The sequence below is a fragment of the Mustelus asterias genome, chromosome 18 (genome assembly GCF_964213995.1).
Source record: "Mustelus asterias chromosome 18, sMusAst1.hap1.1, whole genome shotgun sequence".
In the NCBI taxonomy this organism is placed as follows: domain Eukaryota; kingdom Metazoa; phylum Chordata; class Chondrichthyes; order Carcharhiniformes; family Triakidae; genus Mustelus; species Mustelus asterias.
In genome coordinates this window covers 24,212,153-24,235,138 of record NC_135818.1, presented here as the reverse complement: position 1 = coordinate 24,235,138, position 22,986 = coordinate 24,212,153, and the positions used below count along the sequence as shown (strand labels likewise).

Here is a 22,986-nt window from a genome sequence, read left to right as displayed (position 1 = left end):
TCACAGATGCTGCCAGACTTGCTGAGCTTTCCCAGCATTGTCTGTTCTTATTACTACACAGGACTACTTGCATGCCAAACAGTGGAAGCAACATGTGACAGACACAGTTGAGTGATTCCACAACCAACAGATCAGCTCAAAGCTCTGCAGTCCTGCCACATTCACTCATTAATGGTGGTGGATAACTAAACTAACTAGAAGGGAAGGTTCGACAAATATCCCCATGCTCAACGACAGGGATGCACAGCACATCAGCGCAAAAGTCAAGGCTGAAGCATTTGCAATCAACTTTTGCCAGAAGTGTCGAGTGGATGATCAATCTCGGCCTTCTCTCGAGGTCCCCAACAGATGCCAGTCTTCAGCCAACTGTATTTACTCCACATGATCTCAAGAAATGGTTGAAGGCATTAAGTATTGCAAAGGCGATGAGTCCTGATAACGTTCCAGCAGTGGTACTAAAGACATGTGCTCCAGAACATGCCGTGCCCCCAGCCAAGCTATCCCATTACAGCTACAACACTGTCCAGCAATGTTGTAAATTTCCTTGGCATGTCTTGCCCACAAATCGCAGGACAAATCCAATCCGGCCAGTTATCACCCTATCAGTCTGGTCTCAATCAAGAGCAAAGTCATGGAACGTGTTGTTGACAGTGTAATCAAGCCGCACTTATACAGCAACAACCTGCTCTTTGACACTCTGGGTTTGGGTTCTCAGGGCCTGGCCTGATTAGAGTTTTAGTCTTGACATCAAGGCAGTATTTACCCAGGAGTGGCATCAAGGAGCCATAGCAAAACTGGAGTCAATGGGAATTGGGGAAAAATCTCCACTGGCTAGAGTAATAACCCACACAAAGTAAGATAGTTGTGGTTGTTGTCAATCATTCAGTCTCAGGACATCAATACTGGAGTTCTTCAAGGGAGTCATCAGTTAATTCACGTCAATGACTTTTCTTCCACCCTAGGGTAAGGCATGGAGATGTTCGCTGATAATTGCACAATGTACTGTACCAGTCGTGACTCCAGAGATACCAAAGCAGGCCATATCCACATGCATCAAGACTTGGACAATATTCAGGCTTACGTTGATAAGTGGCAAGCAAGTGCCAAGCAATGATCACCTCCAAAAAGAGAGAATCTAACCATCTCCCCTTGACATTCAATGGCAGTACCATTGCTGAATTTCCCCACCATCAACATCGTAGGGACTACCATAGACTGGAAACTGAACTGGACCAGCTATGTAAATATTATGGCGACAAGAGCAGGTCAAAGGCTGGGAATTCCACAGCAAACAACTTGCCTCCCGACTCCCCAAAGCCTGTCTACCATCTACAAGGCAGGAGTCAGAAGTGTGCTGGAATACTCTTCACTTGCCTGGAAGGGTGCAGCTGCAACAGCACTCAAGAAGCTCGACACCACCTAGGACAAAGTAGGCTGCTTGATTGGCACCTCACCCATCACCTTAAGCATTCACTCCCTCCATCACTGATGCACAATGGCAGCAGTGTGCATCATCTACAAGATGCACCTTCCAAATCTGTGACCTCTACTATCACGGACAAGGACAGCAGGTGCATGGAATCACAACCATCTAAAAGTTCCCCTCCAAGCCACACACACTCCACCATTCTGTCATTGGCACTGAGTTGAAATCTGAGAAATCCTTTCCTGATGGTTGTGGTTGTACCTATACCACATGGACTGCATCAGTTTAAGAAGGTGGCATACCACCACCTTCTCATGAGCAACTAGGGAGAGGCAACAAATTTTGGTCCAGCCAGAGATATCCACATCCTGCGAAAGAATTTTTAAAAATCAACATAATATATCCTTATAGGAGGATCTGGGAGGCTCAAAACTGATGCTCCACAAGTGTCACAGGATGCAGTTATAGCATGAAGGGTTTGCATAAGTAGCTTCTGTAATAACTATGGAAATAGGAACTTATGATGGAAAACTTGATTTAAAAAAGTTATGACAATAAGTTAATAGAGACAGTAAGAGACTAAAACACTTAGAAGTCTTCACCTCCCAATTCCCTTATTTTGACCAAAACCATAATTAATGTTAAAGACTGTACCCTACACAGGTTTGGACTTATACAAACACGTTAATGCACTACAGGCCTCAGCTGGCCTGAGCCTGTATAATCCAGTTGTGCTGCATGGAACCCAACAGCCAAGTTCCGCACACATGAGGACGGCCTAAACCGGGATGTTGGATTTATGTCACATTGTCAGTAACCCCCACAGCTTGCCTCCTGATCTTGCAGAATCTTACTAGCTGTTCTGCCTGGAGACAATACACATCTCTTTAACCTGTGTTTAATGTTCCCTCCACCCACATTATCTGTACCTTTAAGACCTGGCTGGCTGTAGAGATTTGCATTCTAATTAGTATTCTGTAACTTAATGTTGCGTCTCTGTGCACTGTTGGAGAACAGATTTTCACTCCATCTGACGAAGGGGCAGCGCTCCGAAAGCTTATGGTATTTGCTACCAAATAAACCTGTTGGACTTTAACCTGGTGTTGTGAGACTTCTTACTGTGCTTACCCCAGTCCAACGCCGGCATCTCCACATCATGGAACCCAACAGTGCCAGTATCTATCAAAATCTAGATGAGTGATGTCTAGAGTACTGTTGATAAAAACCTAAATTTATGCACAGTGTAAGAGCCTTGGAAAGTTCAAAGATGTAAAAGAGATCAAGAAAAATTGGGAAGGTTGACTTGAAGCTAGTAATTTGAAAGGCTGGACAGTGCAGGGAACAACACATCTGTTATTGATGAATGTGCCAGTATTATTTCTAAATAAATAGTTAATGTACCTGAAGGAAACACGGGTTGGAATGAGTAAGAGATCATCAGTACCTGCTACAGAACTTTCATCAGTTTTCTCCAAGCTTAATTCTTTAAAAAATTATATAGTGACATGTGCTCGCATTAGGATTAACAATTCATTATGTTGCAAATTATATTCAGAAATTTAACAAAACTTCATAGTGGGCATGACCAGCTACCTCAGATACTTACTACGCATGCTTTATCAAAGCAATGAAATATCCAAACAATATTATTAACATTTTGTCCAGAGAATTCACCACTCACCATCAAATGGAAAGTCACTGATGAGTTTGCTGGGTTGATAATGCGTTGAAATTTCCAAGAAACACAGCAGCTTGTTCCTATGCTCTCCCAACTCCCCTTCCTCCATTCCAGCAGGAACAGGAATTTCATCTAGAAAAGCAACCATTGTGATTATAATCTAATTTTTACAAACCACATCAAGGCATCTTTTTTAAAAGGTTTCTTTTTTAAAAAAGCAATTCACTGAAGCAGCTTTTTGCAATATGTTTAAAAGGCCGAGATAGGGGAGAAGATGGGGGAGAGGGGAGAAGATGGGGGAGAGGGGAAGGTGGATTTTCCCATCTCACTGCGCTAAAGAAATTAGTGCAGTGGGCCGGGAGAATCTTGTGACGCGCAATGTTCGCGCATGCGATCCCACCGCAATAGTGTCTCCCAGCGCCGGATTTTTGGCGGCGTCTGCTCTGTGCCAGTAATCGGCGGAAAAGGATTTAAATCTGCATTTTAATCTCATTTAAATGCCATTAGCGGGCCCGGAACTGAAGTCTCTGGGCCCGCTAGCATTTCCTTCACCCACCAGAGTATTTCATTCCAACAGGGTTTAAGTAGCTCCCCACTTTCAGGGAATCAGTGGCCTGTCCCCGTTGGTTATAAGGGGGGGGCAATCGAGGCCCCCCAGAGGGTTGGGTGATGGGGGGGCCTGGGCCCCCTGGTATTGCCCAAGCGGCAAGGTAGCCAGGGGCACCTTGGCACTGCCCATCAGGCATGGGGCAGTGCCAAGGGGACTGGACATATGGGAGGTGCGGGGTCCTGATGGGGGCGATTAGTGGGGGTGGGGGGGGGCCCCGCTGCCACTCTGCCTAGGGATCGGTGGGGGAAGTAAGGAGGCCAGCAATCGGGACAGCGATCAGCCAACTTGGGGGGGGGGGGGTGGGGTTGTGGACTGCTGAAGGAAGGGTTCGGTTGGGGGGGGGGGGGGGGGGGGGGGGGGCGGCCGGGGATGGCCAGCAATCAAGCTGGCCAGCAGTCGGGAGGCCATCATTGCAGGGCCAGTGTGCATATACCGGTCTCGGCACATGTGCAGTGGCCTGTTCAGCACGCCGATTTCAGCCTCTCCAGTGGGAATAGGCACTACCGTCTGAAATTTAATGATAATCATGCTGGTGGCCTCTGAAGTGCACAGAATGTGGGAGATTCTTCTCTGAACTCTCACTGAAAAAACCAGTGTGAATTACTCCAGTTTTTACGCAAATTTGACACAGAATTTTTTGGAGCGAGTTCTGGCCAAGAACCCTACCAAATAGGCTGCTCAGAAATAATAAAATGAATTAGACAAAATATGTAGGTGGACAGAATTGAACACTGTTCTCAAGGTGTGATCTGATCGGATCATTATACAGTTTGAGCACATAATAGTTAGAACTTTATTGTTTTGACCATACAGAACTAACCCTTGCACTAGTTGACAGCTGTTCTATTCTGGTTGCACATATTCAGCATCAAGTATACAAGACTCCTCGGTCTCTTTCAATTTCATCCTGAGCATTCATGGAGCAATATTTTGTCCTTAGTTTTCCTGCAGTACTTTACACTTGTCTGTATTAAATTTTATTTTCTGGACAATGACAGCAAGTGCCTAGCCAAACCAACAAATCACTGCATTTAAAAAAAAAGGGAACATATATCTAATGAATGGTGTTGAAAAAGCTAAGGAAGTCAAAAGTAAACTACTAGTCTTACTGGAGAGGGTGCATGAAAAGGTGAACACAGGTTGGAACAGTAGATTACAAATTTCAAACTAATTTCAGGAGACGCTTCTGCAAAAAAAGGAAGGGCAATACATGGAAGGAGTTCTGAATGGAACAATGGAAGCAAAAACCTTGGAGTCACTTAGAAAACAGTTCGATGCTGCAAAGAAGGGACTATAGCCTCTTTTTGGATGGAAGTTTTTAAACCCAAGAACACCTGTAATTATTTTGTAAACTGGATCCAAAAGTGTCAGCTTCGTTTAATATCACTTGTTGTGGGTTTAAGCATCACTCCAACAATGCAGCACAAAGTTTAGCCTGACATTCCAATGCAGTACTAAAGGAGTTCTGCATCACTGATGGGATCTTCAAGCAAAAGTGAAGTGCCTGTTTAGGCAGATGGAAAAGATCATGTGACACTTTTCCAAAGAAGGGAGTTTTGCCAAGGATTCTCATCAATTTTTATTCCTCCAGCAATATCTAGAAAACGGATTTACCAGTCTTGGCTTAATACTTCAGCCAGTTTTCATTATCATCATCAAAATCCACCCCCCTTGTTCCCACTCCTTTTGCAGCGTTGAGAATACCTGGCCTTTTTGTAAACTCTTGAGTGAGATCCAATCTATTCTATAGGTGTTCCTGATCTCAAACAATGACAGTAATTACTAGAGAACTGACTGGAGCTGGATTATTGATCTCCTTGAGGACAGCATGACAGAGAATCTGCAATTTCTTGTGACCGCACAGGCCATCGGGTCTCTTGATAATAGTAACAATAGTTCATACAAACAAAAACAAAGAACAGTACAGCACAGGAAACAGGCCCTTCGGCCCTCCAAGCCTGTGCCGCTCCTTGGTCCAACTAGACCAATCGTTTGTATCCCTCCATTCCCAGGCTGCTCATGTGACTATCCAGGGAAGTCTTAAACGATGTCAGCGTGCCTGCCTCCACCACCCTACTTGGCAGTGCATTCCAGGCCCCCACCACCCTCTGTGTAAAAAACGTCCCTCTGATGTCTGAGTTATACTTCGCCCCTCTCAGCTTGAGCCCGTGACCCCTCGTGATCGTCACCTCCGACCTGGGAAAAAGCTTCCCACTGTTCACCCTATCTATACCCTTCATAATCTTGTATACCTCTATTAGATCTCCCCTCATTCTCCGTCTTTCCAAGGAGAACAACCCCAGTCTACCCAATCTCTCCTCATAGCTAAGACCCTCCATACCAGGCAACATCCTGGTAAACCTTCTCTGCACTCTCTCCAATGCCTTCACGTCCTTCTGGTAGTGCGGTGACCAGAACTGGACGCAGTACTCCAAATGTGGCCTAACCAGCGTTCTATACAGCTGCATCATCAGACTCCAGCTTTTATACTCTATACCCCGTCCTATAAAGGCAAGCATACCATATGCCTTCTTCACCACCTTCTCCACCTGTGTTGCCACCTTCAAGGATTTGTGGACTTGCACACCTAGGTCCCTCTGTGTTTCTATACTCCTGATGACTCTGCCATTTATTGTATAACTCCTCCCGACATTATTTCTTCCAAAATGCATCACTTCGCATTTATCCGGATTAAATTCCATCTGCCACCTCTCCGCCCAATTTTCCAGCCTATCTATATCCTGCTGTATTGCCCGACAATGCTCTTCGCTATCCGCATGGCCTGGGATTCAGCACCGAATCACCGAATTATGCAATTTAGGTTTATTTCAAGGTTCATACATGTTTTGTCTTCTGTAGCCTGACTGTAGACAGTGCAGCCCTTCTTAGATGATAAGCCACTAATGATAAACAATCACTCCTAAACATAAACTGCTACTACTGAACAGTGCTATGAGCCAAAATCTTCAGGTCCTTATGATGGGGCCCAGGCTCCCCACACAAGGCCCCAAGCTTTTTTTGTTCAGCAGTTTCTTCATCGTCAGGGTTAGCTGTGAACGGCTCTGTCGTCCATCTACTGCAATATGACATGCCAGTACTTGAAAATGAGCCATAAAGGGACTGCTTCAAGAATGAACTTCAATGTGCATTTCATTCAAAAGCACAAACCTACAGTGATTGGGATGAGTCTCCAAGTGCCATAAATTGAAGTTTCACAGCACGGCTCTGAACATATTGCCAATGATTCAGTCGTAACTGTCCAAAAATAATTGCGACAGCTGTACAAAATGCTTTTAATTTGCATATAATAGCAATAATTTGCTGGGAAGTCAACAAATATAAAAATCTGACGACAAATTGATAGAAATCTGAAAAATTATGGTTATGACACAAGATGGAATCTAATTGGCCAAAAATGTTTAAAATTGTGTTACAAGTCGTGGATCTTTGATTAAATGTGATCATTGCCTTTTCAAGGCCAGCATTTTTGGCCATTTTCTGGTTCAGTATTGGTTGGTTATGTTTAGGTTGCTGGCAATCTTCCTGTATTACAGTACGGTATTCCTTAAAGAACTGAATGTTAAGGCAACATCTAAGGATCATAAGATTGTCAAAAATAACTAGTGGAATTCTAGGTTTTATCACAAGGTATAGAACATAAAACCAAGTAGTAAGAATAAGCCCATAAACAACTCTGAATAGATGGGTAGGACTGGACTCCACTTTATAGTAAGGATTTAGAAAGTAGAGGCTTTAGAAATTATACAATACAGATTCATCAGGTGCTGCCTGGAATAAGGAAATACCAAAAAAAAACTTCAAAAGTTGAGTCTCTTTTTTATTAAAAAGAAGATTCTGGAGGTATTATGATAGAAATGTTTAAAATTATGAAATATGGAACAGGATAGAAAGCAAAATGATCATTTTGAGTAGTTATAGGGTCAAAAACAAAGGCCCACAGATGGTTTAATGTAAGAGTTTTAAAACAGAGTGGGAAAACTTCTTGGGGGGTGACGAGGCTGTGGAATTCACTTCCACAGTTGGTGGTTGAAGTACAGACTGACAAATCAAGATTAAATTGGATGGATGTACAAAGGGAAAGAGATTAATTATGTCTAGGAACAGAGCGGGTTAATGTGATGAGAAGTATTGGCTGAGGATAAACTTTGACGCAGATTGATTGGGCCAGATTCCATGTTGTAATTTATATGCATCTCATCTGTTTTGTGGAACCATACTGTATGACCACAAAAGAAATCTGCAATTCAAAAGGGATTCCATAAGGGATGGTATTTTATGGGCTTGTAAGAGCAGGAAGTGTGGTGGGCAGTGTGACTTAATTAGATGGGCACCATAATTTCAGGTTGAGATGCAGAGATAAATCAGTGGCAAGTAGTGCCTCATGCTGTCCGTTGGTGAGTTCCTATTTGTGATATAGTTACATGCCATGAATCCTCCTGTCATGAATAACTGCACTCAGTGTTTGGGAAAAGAAATCAGAAGAATGTTGACTAGTTCAAGGTTTATCGGACTGAAATGGAGTCAGTTACTGCAACCAAAAGGAGTGCCCTCATGAATGAGAAGTCTCCAGGTCTCAGAGTTGCCAAACTCAAGTTTCAGCAGAACACTTAGCACTATGCCATTCAATACTGATTGAAACTTTACAACGATGTACAATCTACTGCTGAATCTGGGGATGCATGATGGAAGAAAGAAAGTAGTGGATCCAAGAGCAACCAAATCAGCCCACTTGAAGATAAGAAAGGTATGATTATCACTGAACTTGGCAATCAGATGAAAAGGTTGGTGGAGCAATACCTCAAACTCTACACAACAGAGAACGTTGTCAGTAAAGTAGCTTCCTGTCATGAAGGAACTGGACAGTGAGCCCATCATAGTAGCGCTCAATAAGATCACTGGCTGTCTTGCCAATGGTAAAGTTCTAGGAAATGTCGGCATTCCACCTAAAATCATCAAAAGTGGAAACACTGCTGCAGCATCTCCATGAGTTTTTGTGTCTCTGTTGGACGGAAAGATTTGTGCCTCAAGACTGTTGTGATGCAAAAACAAAGGGGATTGCAGTGATTGCAACAATTAAGAAAGCAATCTCCTCGCTAAGTATTATGGGGAAGTCTTTGATTGCATTGCTCTGAACAGATTGCAGACCATGGCGTCACTCATCCACTGAGTCTCAGTGTGGCTTCAGAATTGGCAGATCAATAAGATTTTCTCAGTTTGGCAGTCACAGGAGAAGTGGCACAAACAGCACAGACCACTCCACATTGTCATCATAGACCTCCATAAGCCCTTTGATCTCATCAGCAGAGAAGGACTCTTTAAAATTACTACGGTAAATAAGCTACCCTCTTGGACGTCATTTCTTCTTTCCATGGGAACATGCTCACTTCCATTAGTTACAGTGGAACAACATTAGACACTTTCAAGGTTAGCAGCAGGGTAAAGCAGCAATGTATCTTGGCACCAACTGTCCTTGGCATATCTTTGAACATGCTACTATTGTACGCTTTCAGCAACTCAAACGAGGGTGTCCATATGCATGCCAGAGCTGATGGTAAGCTGGCGTAAGGGTTATGGAGAACGGGCAGGAAAGTGGAGTTGAGGCAGAGATGAGATCATATTGAAGGACGGAACACACTCGAGGGGATATGATTTCTCGAGGAATTAAGGGCTATGGGGAGAGAGCGGGTAAATGGAGTTGAAATCAACCATGATTGAATGGTGGAGTGGACTCGATGGGCCGAATGGCCTTACTTCCGCTCCTATGTCTTATGGTCTTATGAATTGCTCCTAATTCTTACGTGTTCATTTTAAAATGGAACTGGAATGTGTCCCATTACAGGATACTGTGAATGAGCCTAAAGAGTGGTGCATACTGAACTGCCTAAGCAACGCCTATGTGATGAACATCTTTGGTAATGCAAATAGCTAACGTCATTTGCCAAATAGAGTGGAATAAATGGGGATGCTGCCAGCTATAGTGGCACAGAAAGAGGCTATTCGATCTATCAAATCCATGCTGGTTGAGTGTAGAGCAATCCAATCAGCTTTATTCCCCAGCTCTGGAAGTGTATTTCCCCCAAATGCGCTTTGAAATCATTCATCATCTTTGCTTTCCAGCTCAACAACACTTGCTGCAGATAACATTTCTTCCTCACACCCCCCCCCGCATCTCTTTCCAAAACCTAGCCCTCATGCCATCAGCAATTGGGAACAGCATTACTTCGTCTACCCTAACTAAACCTGCCACAATCGTGTGCACCTCTATCTAATCTCATAGATCATAGAATCCCTTACAGTGCAGAAGGAGGCCATTCACCCATTGAACCTGCATCGAACAACAATCCCTATCCCCTTAACCCCACGTATTTACCCTGCTAATCCCACTAAGTGGCAATTTAGCATGGCCAAACAACCTAACCCACACATCTTTGGAGTGAGGGGGGAAACTGGAGCACCCGGATGAAACCCATGCAGACACGGGGAGAATGTGCAAACTCCACAGAGACAATGATCTGAGGTTGGAATTGCACCCGGATCCCTGGTGCTGTGAGGCGGCAGTGTTAACCACTGTGCCACCATTGCACCCTCATTCTCCTCTGCTCCAAGGAGAACAACCCCAAATTCTCCAACATAACCTTGTAGCTAAAATCCCTCATCCTTGGAAAGATTCTGGCATATCTCTTCTGAATCCCCTCAAATTCTTCCTAAAGTGACCAGAACTAGACACAATATTCTAGCTGTGTTCCTAACCAGAACTATATATGGGTTCAGCATAGCTTCCCTGCATTTGTAGTTAATACCTCAATTCATGAAGCCCAAGATGTAATTTGCTTTGCAAACTACTCTCTCAGTACAACATGCCACCTTGAAACCCCAGTCCCTATATACTCTTTAGAACTGTAGTATATGTTGCCTTCATACTGATGGCCACACCTCCAAATTTGGCATCACTGGCAAAGTTTGAAATTTTACTTGCGTTATCCAATATTCAAATCATTTGTATATACCAAAAAAGTAGTGTTCACTTGGGGAACACCACTCAATACCATCCATCTGTCTGAAAAACAACCATTTACCATGACTTGCTCCTTTCTGTCCTTAACCATTTATTTTTTATCCAAGCTGAGACTAACTGTCCAAGTTGCGTGCACTGTATCTGGTTCTATTCAATCATATTATCTGTTGAGACAAATAGGACCAAAATTGATCATGGAGTGTAAAGATGGAGGATAATGGAGGAAAAAAGATTAAAAAGGGGAGAAAGACAAGCCATCGGAGAAATCAAAATCATTAACAAACTTCGTCCAAATGGTATGGGATTTAATGCTGTCACATAGTAACAATATTATTGAAATAACCTGAGAGATTTCTAGGACAAGGAAGCAGAAAAGACAATGTGACAACTCACGTTGCTGCTGCTGTGATGGAGAGTGGGCTTTTTTGTTTTGCTCCTTACAGCCTGATTGTTCAGTGCTACTGGTTCAATGTAAAATGGCAGGATAGGTTATATACTCCTGCCTTCAATAACATGCAATGGGAGCAAAGAAGGCCAGTGCAATGGCCCTATGAAGCAAGCTCAGTGAAATACTCCAGGCAGAGGTTTTGAGGGGAGATGGGGAGAATAAAATATCAGAAAATACTGGTCAGATAAACCAAAACATATCTTTCACAACTCAGACGAAAATACACTGGTCTGCAATGTAGATTCTCTGCAGGCATAGGTCTTACCCTCAGGCAGAGAGTTGAGATATTCCTTCATGAGGCCTTGCACCTTCTCACGGTACAGCTGGATCAGGCAGTTGTGGAAGACTGGCCCCGTTTCATCCCAGATATAAATAATGTGTTCCTAGGAGGGAGGAGGACAAACGCAGTTATCATTATGTGATTAATAAAGATCTCTCATGATAGCTGACTAAGTAAAGATGTATTGTTGAGGAATATCTCAGGTCCATGGACCCCATGATAAAATGCCCCGTCAACACTTGCTGTCACTTTACAAGAATGGAGTGAAGCTGGAATCAGTGAATCAATGCCCAGTCCACCCTCAGAAGAGTTGAGGAGAGCAGACAAACAGTGGAACTCCCTCTTAAGGGCGGCACGGTAGCACAGTGGTTAGCACTGCTGCTTCACAGCTCCAGGGTCCCGGGTTCGATTCCCGGCTCGGGTCACTGTCTGTGTAGAGTTTGCACATTCTCCTCGTGTCTGCGTGGGTTTCCTCCGGGTGCTCCGGTTTCCTCCTACAGTCCAAAGATGTGCGGGTTAGGTTGATTGGCCAGGTTAAAAATTGCCCCTTAGATTCCTGGGATGCGTAGGTTAGAGGGATTAGCGGGTAAATATGTGGGGGTAGAGCCTGGGTGGGATTGTGGTCGGTGCAGACTCGATGGGCCGAATGGCCTCCTTCTGCACTGTAGGGTTTCTATGATTTCTATGATTTAAACTGCAGTAGCACCTCCAGGTTTGTTTCTTGGTTTTCATTTAGTTTTATTCTTTACCAATCTGATTTATATGAGTTGTTAAACAAGAGGTTATAGGGATGGAACAAGGCGAGGTGCTCAAAGGAGGAGATTCCACAGAAGTAGAGGGACAGCACAAGGAAATGACCTGTTGTGAAGAGTCAGTTGGTACTTTGGCAGGGCAAGTGGTAAAGGACGTAGTCAGGAGGAAGGGCTTCACTAAAGGGGAAGGATTCTGCAATAATCCACAATAAGCTCAGGATTGCAACAACCTGGTTCATAAATGAACAAACATCCTGCAGGGACAGCCCCCCCACCCCCATAGGCACGCTGGATAGGAATGTCACAATGAGATTAGGATGGGGCAGTTGGGGCTGTTGTACATAAGGAGGCAGTGAAGAGTGCTTCAATGGGCCCTTCAGAGGATGCCAAAAGGGCACAGAAGGAAGCTGTAGACTTATTTAAGTGGGAGTCAACCTGGGAAGGTAGCCAGAGAGTAGGATGGTCGAGAAGTGTGGAAGGTTTGGGATAGGGATTTGTGAGAGCAGAGCTTCTCGAGGAGAGAAAATGAAATGAGATATGACGACAGGAGGCCTGACAGGGTTAGAGAAAAGGAAAAAAAAAGGTTAAAAAGGAGAAACAGCAATGACAGACTGAATGGACACAAGGAAATTCCAAGTTACACAGGCATGGGTACATAGCAAGATTAAGATAGATAAGCCCGATTAAAAAATAGGAAATGGAATGAAAACTATAGGAGGGAGTCAAGAGTTTGAGTCAGAAGTTGTGCGATATTTGGGCAAAGTACTAGAGGACTGTGCAGTTAATTGAAGAAGAAATTTAGATGGGGCAGCAAAGGAGGAATGATCATTGCTGGTGGCAATGCAGGATGCATATTTTCCATTGTACCATCAGAATAATCAAAAGGTAACATAGCAAGCAGTTTTGAAGTTTTAAACCCAAATCACCTGATCACTCTTCACCCTCCTCCTCAACTAAATACCCAGTGGATGAAATGTTTTCAGAAGAGTGTAATATAGAGGGCAACATCGCTGGTGTGTAATATTAGTACAGCTTACAAACAATCATGGTTCTTACCAGATATGGAATAGCAAGCTCCTTACAGCTTTCCTTTAGGAAGTCCAACACTTTGTTTCTTGGTAGATTTTCCACCTCAGGCAGATCCTCTGTAAATATCTAAACACAAAAGGAAACAAAAATCACATTCAAATCAATATGTTACACTATTTGGAGCACTCAAAATTCAAGTGAATCTGCTCTAAACAGTTAATTGAAGGAGATTTAGATGGAGCATGCTTCTTCTTTTCATGATAGGATGGACGTAGGGAAGTTGTTTCCATTAGCAGGGGAGACTAGGACGCGGGGGCACAGCCTTAGAATAAAAGGGAGTCACTTTAGAACAGAGATGAGGAGAAATTTCTTCAGCCAGAGGGTGGTAGGTCTGTGGAATTCATTGCCACAGAGGGCTGTGGAGGCCGAGACGTTGAGCGTCTTCAAGACAGAAATTGATAAATTCTTGATTTCTCGAGGAATTAAGGGCTATGGGGAGAGAGCGGGTAAATGGAGTTGAAATCAACCATGATTGAATGGTGGAGTGGACTCGATGGGCCGAATGGCCTTACTTCCGCTCCTATTTCTTATGGTCTTATATCACACACTGCTCCGTCCAGAGCACTTCCTTCATCACTCTGCTAAACAGTCCCTTTCATCCAAAAATACTGTTCAAGCCAGCATTAAACATCACTTTGATGAAGTACAAGTATATACAAAGGTGCTTGCAGAATTGTGCCTGATCAATTGGAATTGATTATCACAATGTAGTTATGAATCTTAATTAAAAAATAAAACTTTAAAGAAAGTTCTGAATGCCTACCTTTAACCCATCCTCCGGACATGCTTTCAGGACCCAAAGAGAAAATTCAAAAATAATATTCAAGTTCTCTTTCCCTGATAAAAAACAGAAACAGGTCAGGGAGTACAGATAAACAAAAGACTCATGTACAACAATACTTGTAAGAGTATTAACCGATCAAACCCCAAATAGCAAAACTTCAGATTTTCTGGAAGACCTCGAAGGACTGCCTAAATTCTGATGCTTTGAAAGGCTTTCCACATCAGTTTTCCCATTTAGCATATTTCAGTTTTAATCAGGAGCATGTGTAAAGTGCCAGCGCTGACAGAATGTATGTCCCTCACAAATACAGCTTAATATCAGAATCTGAGCTGCAAATGCTTGTGACAATGCATCAAAACCAACCCTGATCTATCACCTATAAATATACAATGCAAAAATCAAAGGCTCATGATAAGCCACAGTTTTCTTCTTCATAGTCAGTAAGTGGTCAATTGCAACATTAACACTTTGCTTTGGCTCAGATTGGTTAATTCAACATTGTGCAGTGATCAAGCTTCTCACGAATGTTTGCCCAATGTCTGTACTAATGCAGTTTCCAGGGCTGTATATTACAGGGGACAGTTAGTCATTGTGCATATTATATGATCATAGTAACTATTACTAACCCAGTCTTTGGAGGTACTGCACAGTTCGCTCATGGCCTTTCAGTGGTGAATTGGCTTTTTTTGCCTGATCTAGTAGAACCTGCAGGGCTACAATAGAAAACAGGGATGACAATTATTACTTTACATGAATAATAGTGGAAAGCTGGAACTCTTTCCTGTACAAATCCCACTCCCCCCCCAAAAAAATGTTGAAATTGAGAGTCAATTGAAAATTGCAAAGCTAAGATTAATACATTTGTATTCAGAGAGGGTATTAATGGTTAGAAATCGACAGGACTCAAAAGATTCAAGATACAGGTCAACCTTGATCTACCAGAATAATGGAGTAGAATTAAGGGGTTGAATAACATCGTCCTGTTTCTATGTGCCTAGTAAGGAAAATAAAATCATGAACAAACCCTTTCACCTTTCTCATGCAGGCCCTTCTTTTCATACAGAATGATCAGCTCGCTATACTTGTGTGCTTTTTTCAGTACGTGTTCGCTCTCTTCAATGTGACAGTGATTGTTCTCCAGTCGTAACAAGGGGGCCACGAGTGCCACATTTGTCTGAAACACACACAGCAACCAGCAAAGAACATGAATTATCAAGAGAATTCTAGGTGGAGAGAACATTGTCTGATTGCCCCCTCTATTTCTCATCGACATGCTATTCTTCTTCAACATCATCTGAAAACAAAGGTCAGGTTCCACATTCGCCAATGATACCTTACATAGCTCTCTTTGACTCCTCCACAGTGTCTGATTTGGCTTGCTATTTATATGACATTCAGGACAGATTCAGCGTATATTTTCTTCAACTAACGTACTGGGAAAACTGAAACTATTGCCTTTGATCCCCAACCAGTAAGTTCATCCTTTTTCCTGACAATGATTTGAGGCTGAACTATGCCAAGTTTACACCTTGGTGTCCTATTTTACACAGAGGCCAATGACCCCAATATTGGTTTCATTATCAAAACCATCCAATTCCATACCAATATCTCTGACGCTGCCTCAGTTCATCTCTGTTGAAACCCTCATCCACGCCTTTGTTAATTCTCTCCTGGTAAGCTGTCTACCTTCCACCCTTCATAAACTTGAGCTCATCTAAAACTCTGCCTGTATCATTACTTGCACCAAGTTCAGTTCATCCCTAACCCCTGTGCTTGCTGATCTGCATTGGTTCCCAGTCCAAAAAGCCTAGATCTTAAAATGCTCATCTTTGCTCTCAAATTCCTGCAGTCTTGTTTCTTCTTATCTTTGTAACTTCCTTGGGCTTTATAGCTCCCTACAGTAACTGACTTCATTAGTAAGTGTAAAAGACAGTGTGCCAAAGAAACAAATCCATGTGTTCCCCAACCGGAAACCATGGATGAACAGGGATATCCACTGCTTGCTGAAGTCCAGGTCTGACGCGTTCAAGTCAGGCGTCACTGACCTATACAAGAAAGCCAGATATGACCCAAGGAGATCCATCAAAGATGCCAAAAGAGTGTACTGGACCAAGCTAGAGTCCAGGCTAGCCACACCGATCCTCGCCGACTACGGCACGGTCTGCAAGACATAACAGGCTACAAGATGGAGGCATGTAAAATCGCCGGCTCCAATGCACCCCACCCTGATAAGCTCAATGCATTCTACACTTGTTTTGAGCGAGAGCATGCCCTCCACCCTGGAAGAACCTGTATCTGGGGTCACCATTGCAGATGTCAGAGCAGTTTTCTTGAAGTTCAACCCAGGGAAAGCGACTGGCCTGAATGGGGTACCCAGACGAGCACTCGGGTCCTGCGTGGATCAGCTGGCGGGGGTATTCACAGACATCTTCAACCTCTCTTTACAACAATTTGAGGTCCCTATCTGCTTCAAGAAGATGAGCATCAACCTGGTACCTAAGAAAAACTAAGCAGCGTACCTTAATGACTATCGGCCGGTGGTTCTGACATCCATCATTCTGAAGTGCTTCGAAAGGTTAGTCATGGCACAAATCAATTCCAGCCTCCCGGACTACCTGGATCCACTAGTTTATCTACCGCTGCAACAGGTCCACAGCGGACGCCACTTCCCTGGCCCTGCACTCAACCCTGGAACACCTAGATAACAAGGACACCTATGTCAGACTCCTATTTATTGACTACAGCTCAGCCTTCAACACTATTATTCCCACAAAACTCATCTCCAAACTCCGTGGCCTGGGCCTTGGCACCTCCCTCTGCGACTGGATTCTGAACTTCCTAATTCACAGACCACAATCAGTAAGGATAGGCAACAACATCTCCACGATCATCCTCAACACCTGTGCCCCATAAGACTGTGTTCACAGCCCTCTACTATACTCCTTATACACCTATGACTGCGTGGCCAAGTTCCCCTCCAATTCGATTTTCAAGTTTGCAGACGACACCACCGTAGCAGGTCGGATCTCAAACAATGACGTGACAGAGTACAGGAATGAGATCAAGAATCTGGTGAACTATTGCGGCAACAATAATCTCTCCCTCAATGTCAACAAAACAAAGGAGATTGTCATTGACTTCAGGAAGCGTAAAGGAGAACATGCCCGTCTTCATCAACGGGCACGTAGTAGAAAGGGTTGCGATTTTCAAGTTTTTAGGTGTCCAGATGACCAACAACCTGTCCTGGTACCTCCATGCCAATACTATAGTTAAGAAAGCCCACCAACGCCTCTACTTTCTCAGAAGACTAAAGAAATTTGACATGTCAGCTACAACTCTCATCAACTTTTACAGATGCACCATAGAAAGCATTCTTTCTGGTTGTACCACAGCTTGGTATGGCTCCTGCTCTGCCGGAGACCGCAAGGAACTACAAAAGGTCGTGAACGTAGCCCAATCCATCACGCAAACCATCCATTGACTCTGTCTACACTTTCCGCTGCCTCGGCAAAACAGCTAGCATAATCAAAGACCCCATGCACTCTGGATATTCTCTCTTCCACCACCTTCCGTCGGGAAAAAGATACAAAAGTCTGAGGTCATGTACCAACTGACTCAAGAACAGCTTCTTCCCTGCTGCTGTCAGACTTTTGAATGGACTTACCTTGCATTAAGTTGATCTTTCTCTACACCCTAGCTATGGCTGTAACACTACAATATGCAGTCTCTCGTTTCCTTGTCTATGAACGGTATGTTTTGTCTGTATACCGCGCAAGAAACAATACTTTTCACTGTATGTTAATATATGTGACAATAATAAATCAAATGTCTCTGCACTTCAGCAGATGTGGCCCCTTCTATATCAATGCCTTACCAGTGGCAGCAATGCCTCCAGAACTGTCTTGCTTTCAAGCTCTGGAATTACCTTCCTAACAACTTTTCCTCTTTCTCTCCTTCTTAAAATCTCTGCGACCAACCTGCCCTAATATTTCTTGAAATTGCTCTGTGTAAAATTTTGTTTGATAACAGTAACTACTTGCAGATGTTTTACTTCATAAGTGGTATGTTCTGGGTTCAAAATACACAGGAACAGCAGGAGATTCTGCACTCAAAGCGCCCAAAAACCCAAGACTCAGTACAATGCTCAGGGAATGCTTCACTTTTGGAAGTACTGTCTTTCTGACGTGACATTAAATCGCGGCTGTCTGCTCACTCAGATATGCATTAAAAATCTCGTGGCACTATTTTGAAAAATGGAACAGTTATCCCAGTAGCCTGGCTGATATTTATCTTTCAATCAACATCACAAAAAAAGATGATCTGGTCATTATCACGTTGTTTATGGGAGTTTACTGTGTGCAAATTTGCTGCTGTGTTTACACCTTAGAAGTACTGCATTGACTGTAAAGCACATTGGGGCACTGTGGTCATTAAAGGCACTATATTATTGTCCTATTTTACTCTCAATGTCATACTGGTCAGTATAGGTATAGTAGGATAAGACAGGTCAATGTGTTGCTGGGGAAAATGTGCAAGAGGGAGGCAGAAGGAAGCACAGGCAGAGGGCACGAGTGAGATACTAAATGAGGACTGAGCATTTCACTTCACAAGAGGATGTTGCAAATGTAGAAGTAAAGGAGGAGGAGGCAGTTGCAATATTGAATAGGATAAAGATTGCTAAAGACGTACTCAAAAGAAGTCACCTGGTCAGGATGGAATGCATCCTAGATTACTGAGGGAAGGATGGAAATTGTGGAGTCGCTTGCCACAATCTTTCTCCTTGGATATTGGGTGGTGTCACAGGACTAGATACTCCAAATGTTTCACTTCTTTTCAATAAAGTGGGAGAGGGATAAATCCAACAGCTAGTCAATTTAATATCGGAAATGGGGAAACTTTCAGAGATAATAATCCAGGACAAAGTTAATTGGCATTTGGAAAGTATAAGTTAATGAATGAGTCAGTATAGACTAAATAATGGTTGATCATGTCTGACTAACTGATAAGAGTTCTATGATAAAGTAATCCACTCCGTTAATGAGGATATTATGCTTGATGTGTATACAGACCACATAAGTACCACATCATAGACATTAACAAAATTAGAGCCCATGGGATTAAGGGATAGTGGCAGCATGGGTATAAAATTGGGTTTAATATATAGAAAGGAGAAATCAGTAGTGAATGGTTGTTTTACAGGCTGGATGAAGGTACAGCAGTATTCTCCAGGGGTCGGTATTAGGACCTATGTTCTTTATGATATATATTAAGGACTTGAATATTCAGTAACACCTTTATGGGTAAATGCACCATACATAAAAACATAGAAAATAGGAGCCTGCTTCGCCATTCATGATCATGGCTGATCATCCAACTCAATCGACTAATCCCGCCTTCTCCCCATATTCTTTGATCCTCTTCGTCTCAAGTACTATATCTAACTGCTTCTTGAAAATATACAATGTTTTGGCCTCAACCACTTACACCATCTGATATGGCACCAGGTTACACTGACCAATAGGCTGTAGGTTCAACTCCCAGTCTTTACTGAATTAGCTGATCTCAGTCTTGCTAATACCAGTTGTTTAGATTTAACCAAGAAGAGTAGTTAGCAGGGCAAGCGTCAGAAGGAAGGCTGCCTCACACAAACCACACTCATTCCAAGTTCAGAACTTAAGAAGAATGAAGAAAATGTAACATTCGTTCTTGTCTTTAAAGTTGTCCGTACTGTCCCAGTAAACTAAAGCATTGTCCTACTCACGTGAAGGTAACACTTCAATAATGTTGTGTCGATGATCTGGAGCAATTTTTTCTTTGACTTGATGATTGGAGTTCCTTCCACAAGGGGTGATGTTGTAGACGGTTCTGAATCATGCAGTTGTTTTACCAAATGGGTTCGTTTCTTGAAGGAATGGCAAGAATTAAAAATAACAAGTGAATGGAGGCTTATTCGATCACCAGAAATTTGGCTTTAAATCCACTGTGAACCCTACTATCATATCACTACATGCTTCATTCCACAGGTCCCAGTACACACTCATCCACATTATGGTTTACAAGTCTTCTCACAGGTGGTTACAAAGCCCCTCAAGTTCAATTAAATTTACCAACACATACTAATCCTTCCACTTCCACCTATCTTTAAATCATTGGTGCATTTAGACCCAGGCACCTTAGTTGACAATAAGTTGTGTGCAAGTCCTGAAGCACCTTCTTGGGTGCATTTAAATCAGGTAGGTCACGATCCCAGGTATGTTTACCTGTGTCAAGTAGTCTATGAGCGCTAAATGTGCTTTCTCCAGTTCTGCAGTAGACAGTGTGGGAAGAGGATTTGGGTACTGAAGTTGTTTCCTGTAGTCAGCTGGCAACAGGTCTGGGTACAGCCCAATTACATGAGTGGGATCTAAAAAATCAAATGCAGTACAAGTTAATATAAACCACACACTGAATTTATATCAATTGCAAGTGGAAACAAAGACTGTCCATTAACCTCAGCAGAGATCAAATAATTTAAAATTGGAACCAAAACCATTAAACTCCATATTTCTTCTCAGGACCTCCAAACCACAACACTGTCTTACTTATTTCGTCTCTCTCCTTCATCAAAACTCAAGTTTGGCATCACCAATCACTAATGCATGATTATAGAAAGGGAAGTAAGAATTATAAATATTAGTTTAATATGGGCATCGACCCATTATATTTTCTTTTGAATTTCAATGTTGTACCTCACACTGTGGACCATAGATCATCAACCATTAGATAACCATGTTCTCACCTGTGCCAAGTTTAGCGAAAACCTGCATGGAGTCATCAAAGCGCTTTTGGCAGAACAAATTGAAAGCAAACAGGTTCTGAATATGGTGAATCTGCTGCCACTTATCACTGTCTGAGTCATCCTTCATTTTCTGAAACACAAACAGCAACTCTTTAGACAAATATTCAAGGATGGGTAGGCTGTCACCTTTTTTTTCATTAGCAAAGTATTTTAGGACATCCAGTACCCAAAGAAAAAGCAATTTAATTACGAAGATTTTGGATTGGAAACAGTAAATGCAGGACTCAGCCTTCCTTTGTTTACATGTCACGAACTCCAACTTGCCCCAAGTGCTGTCTGCATCCGACTTCATAATAAGCCCTACCCTGCATGATATGTCCACCAGAGACATCTAACAATTAGTTTCCTACCAAACCTCACACAGCGGGATACAAAGAGTATTGGTGCACTCTGTAGAGTATATACCCATGGCCACCGAGTGCTTCACAATTCTGTAGCAGCAGAGAACAGCATCTGCACCATTTCCATTTTCCTAATTATCCACCTCACTGCAAACAAATTCTTGATCGTCGTGCACTCCACACTTGCACAATTGATTTTATCACTCCATCACTGGCAGCCATACTTTCAGTTGGCAAGGCACCAAACTATGCATCTCTGCCTCTCTACCTCCGATTCCTCCTTTACGGTATTCCTCAAAGCCTACACATCTGACCAAGCTTTTGGCCATCTGACCTAATATTTCCTATGTGGCTTGGTGTAATACTTTTAAAAATATGATGTCCTGTGAAGCTCCTTGGAGTGTTTTAGCGAACTAATTATGCTAGATGGTAGGTGTGTCATGCAGGGTAGGATACAGACAACACGTTTTAGGAAAGTAGGTGTTTGTGAGGCATGAACAAAGGAAGGCAGAGTCCAATCTGAAAAGTAAGTGCCCTGGAAAGTTTTATTAAATTTATCTAGCACCTTTAACATAAGTTGTTGTTGTTCATTTACATGGGTAATAAGAGATGTAAAAGCTTCAAATATTACGTACCCAATTGGGTGAGCTCTGAAACCAACTTGTTTTGCAGAAAGTAAAGTTTAGTTTATCAAGCAAGTGTACAAGGGATAAAATGAAAGCCTGTAGCCCCTTGGGGAACAGATGATGCCACCAGCTTAAATCATTCCGAGCATAATCAGATATTATTCACAATCTGATATTTTCCTCAGGCAGGAAGGTGAATATTCAAGTTGGCAACTAGTTGCTAAGTTATGGCATAATTCTTAAGATACTCAACTAATAAACCAGAGAACAAGAGTTCAAACCCCATCATGACAGTTTGAGATTTTGAATTGAGTTTTTAAACAACGAAAAGTTTAAATGTAGGATTGCCGCATAAAAACAAATTGGTTCACTAATATCCTTTAACTGGTCTGGCCTTTACAGAACTCCAGCCTCACACTGAAATTGTTGATTTCAAACTGCCTTCTGAAGTGGCTTGAAAGTCATTTAATTCTATCAAACCAAGAACAGAACAGAACAGAACAAAACCTGCCTGACAGTCATACTCAAAGAACACCATTCCTATCAGGCAATGTCACTATCTCCAAAAGGGCAGAGCCATCAGAATCAGCGCAAATGCTGTACAACCATGTGGGACTAGCCAAAGGAGTTCTCAGCAGTGACTATGCACCCCATGAAATATCACAGCTTCAGGTCACAGGCAAGAAAACATTCCACTGATTATCATCGCCTTCAGTTGATGATTCAGGATTCCTCCATGTTGAGCATAATAGTGGAAGCAGTGAACATACCAAGGGCACAGAATATACTCCATCAGTCTGAGTGGCTCAGTAGTATCACCACTGAGCGAGTCCTGACATAGCTGTCAGACTGGGCTTGCAGCTGGCAGTGAGACAACGAACAAGGGAATAATCTACTTCACTTTGTCCCGCCAGCCTACCTGCCATGTTTTCATCTGTCCACTGGTAGAAGTAACCAATGCACAGTCCTTATGGAGACTAATTTTTATCTTCACAAGGAGGAAACCCTTCATACTGTTGTGTAGCACCACTGCAATGTGAAGTGGAATAGATTAAGAACAGAGTTATAGCTCAAAACT

General features: G+C 42.8%; 1 protein-coding gene across 5 annotated transcripts in view; it reads right to left on the bottom strand.

Annotated features, from left to right (window-relative positions):
• vps39 (VPS39 subunit of HOPS complex) overlaps nucleotides 1-22,986 on the bottom strand; it is a 98,978-nt gene that overhangs the window by 23,094 nt on the left and 52,898 nt on the right. For all 5 annotated transcript variants that reach the window (XM_078233545.1, XM_078233542.1, XM_078233541.1 and 2 more), the window contains 9 exons: nucleotides 20,882-21,011; nucleotides 20,364-20,506; nucleotides 19,865-20,005; nucleotides 15,136-15,277; nucleotides 14,730-14,816; nucleotides 14,083-14,156; nucleotides 13,287-13,385; nucleotides 11,464-11,581; nucleotides 3,108-3,236 (listed from right to left, as the gene is read on the bottom strand). In XM_078233545.1, coding sequence (XP_078089671.1) covers nucleotides 3,108-3,236; nucleotides 11,464-11,581; nucleotides 13,287-13,385; nucleotides 14,083-14,156; nucleotides 14,730-14,816; nucleotides 15,136-15,277; nucleotides 19,865-20,005; nucleotides 20,364-20,506; nucleotides 20,882-21,011 — 1,063 coding nt within the window. The remainder of the gene's footprint in view (nucleotides 1-3,107; nucleotides 3,237-11,463; nucleotides 11,582-13,286; nucleotides 13,386-14,082; nucleotides 14,157-14,729; nucleotides 14,817-15,135; nucleotides 15,278-19,864; nucleotides 20,006-20,363; nucleotides 20,507-20,881; nucleotides 21,012-22,986) is intronic.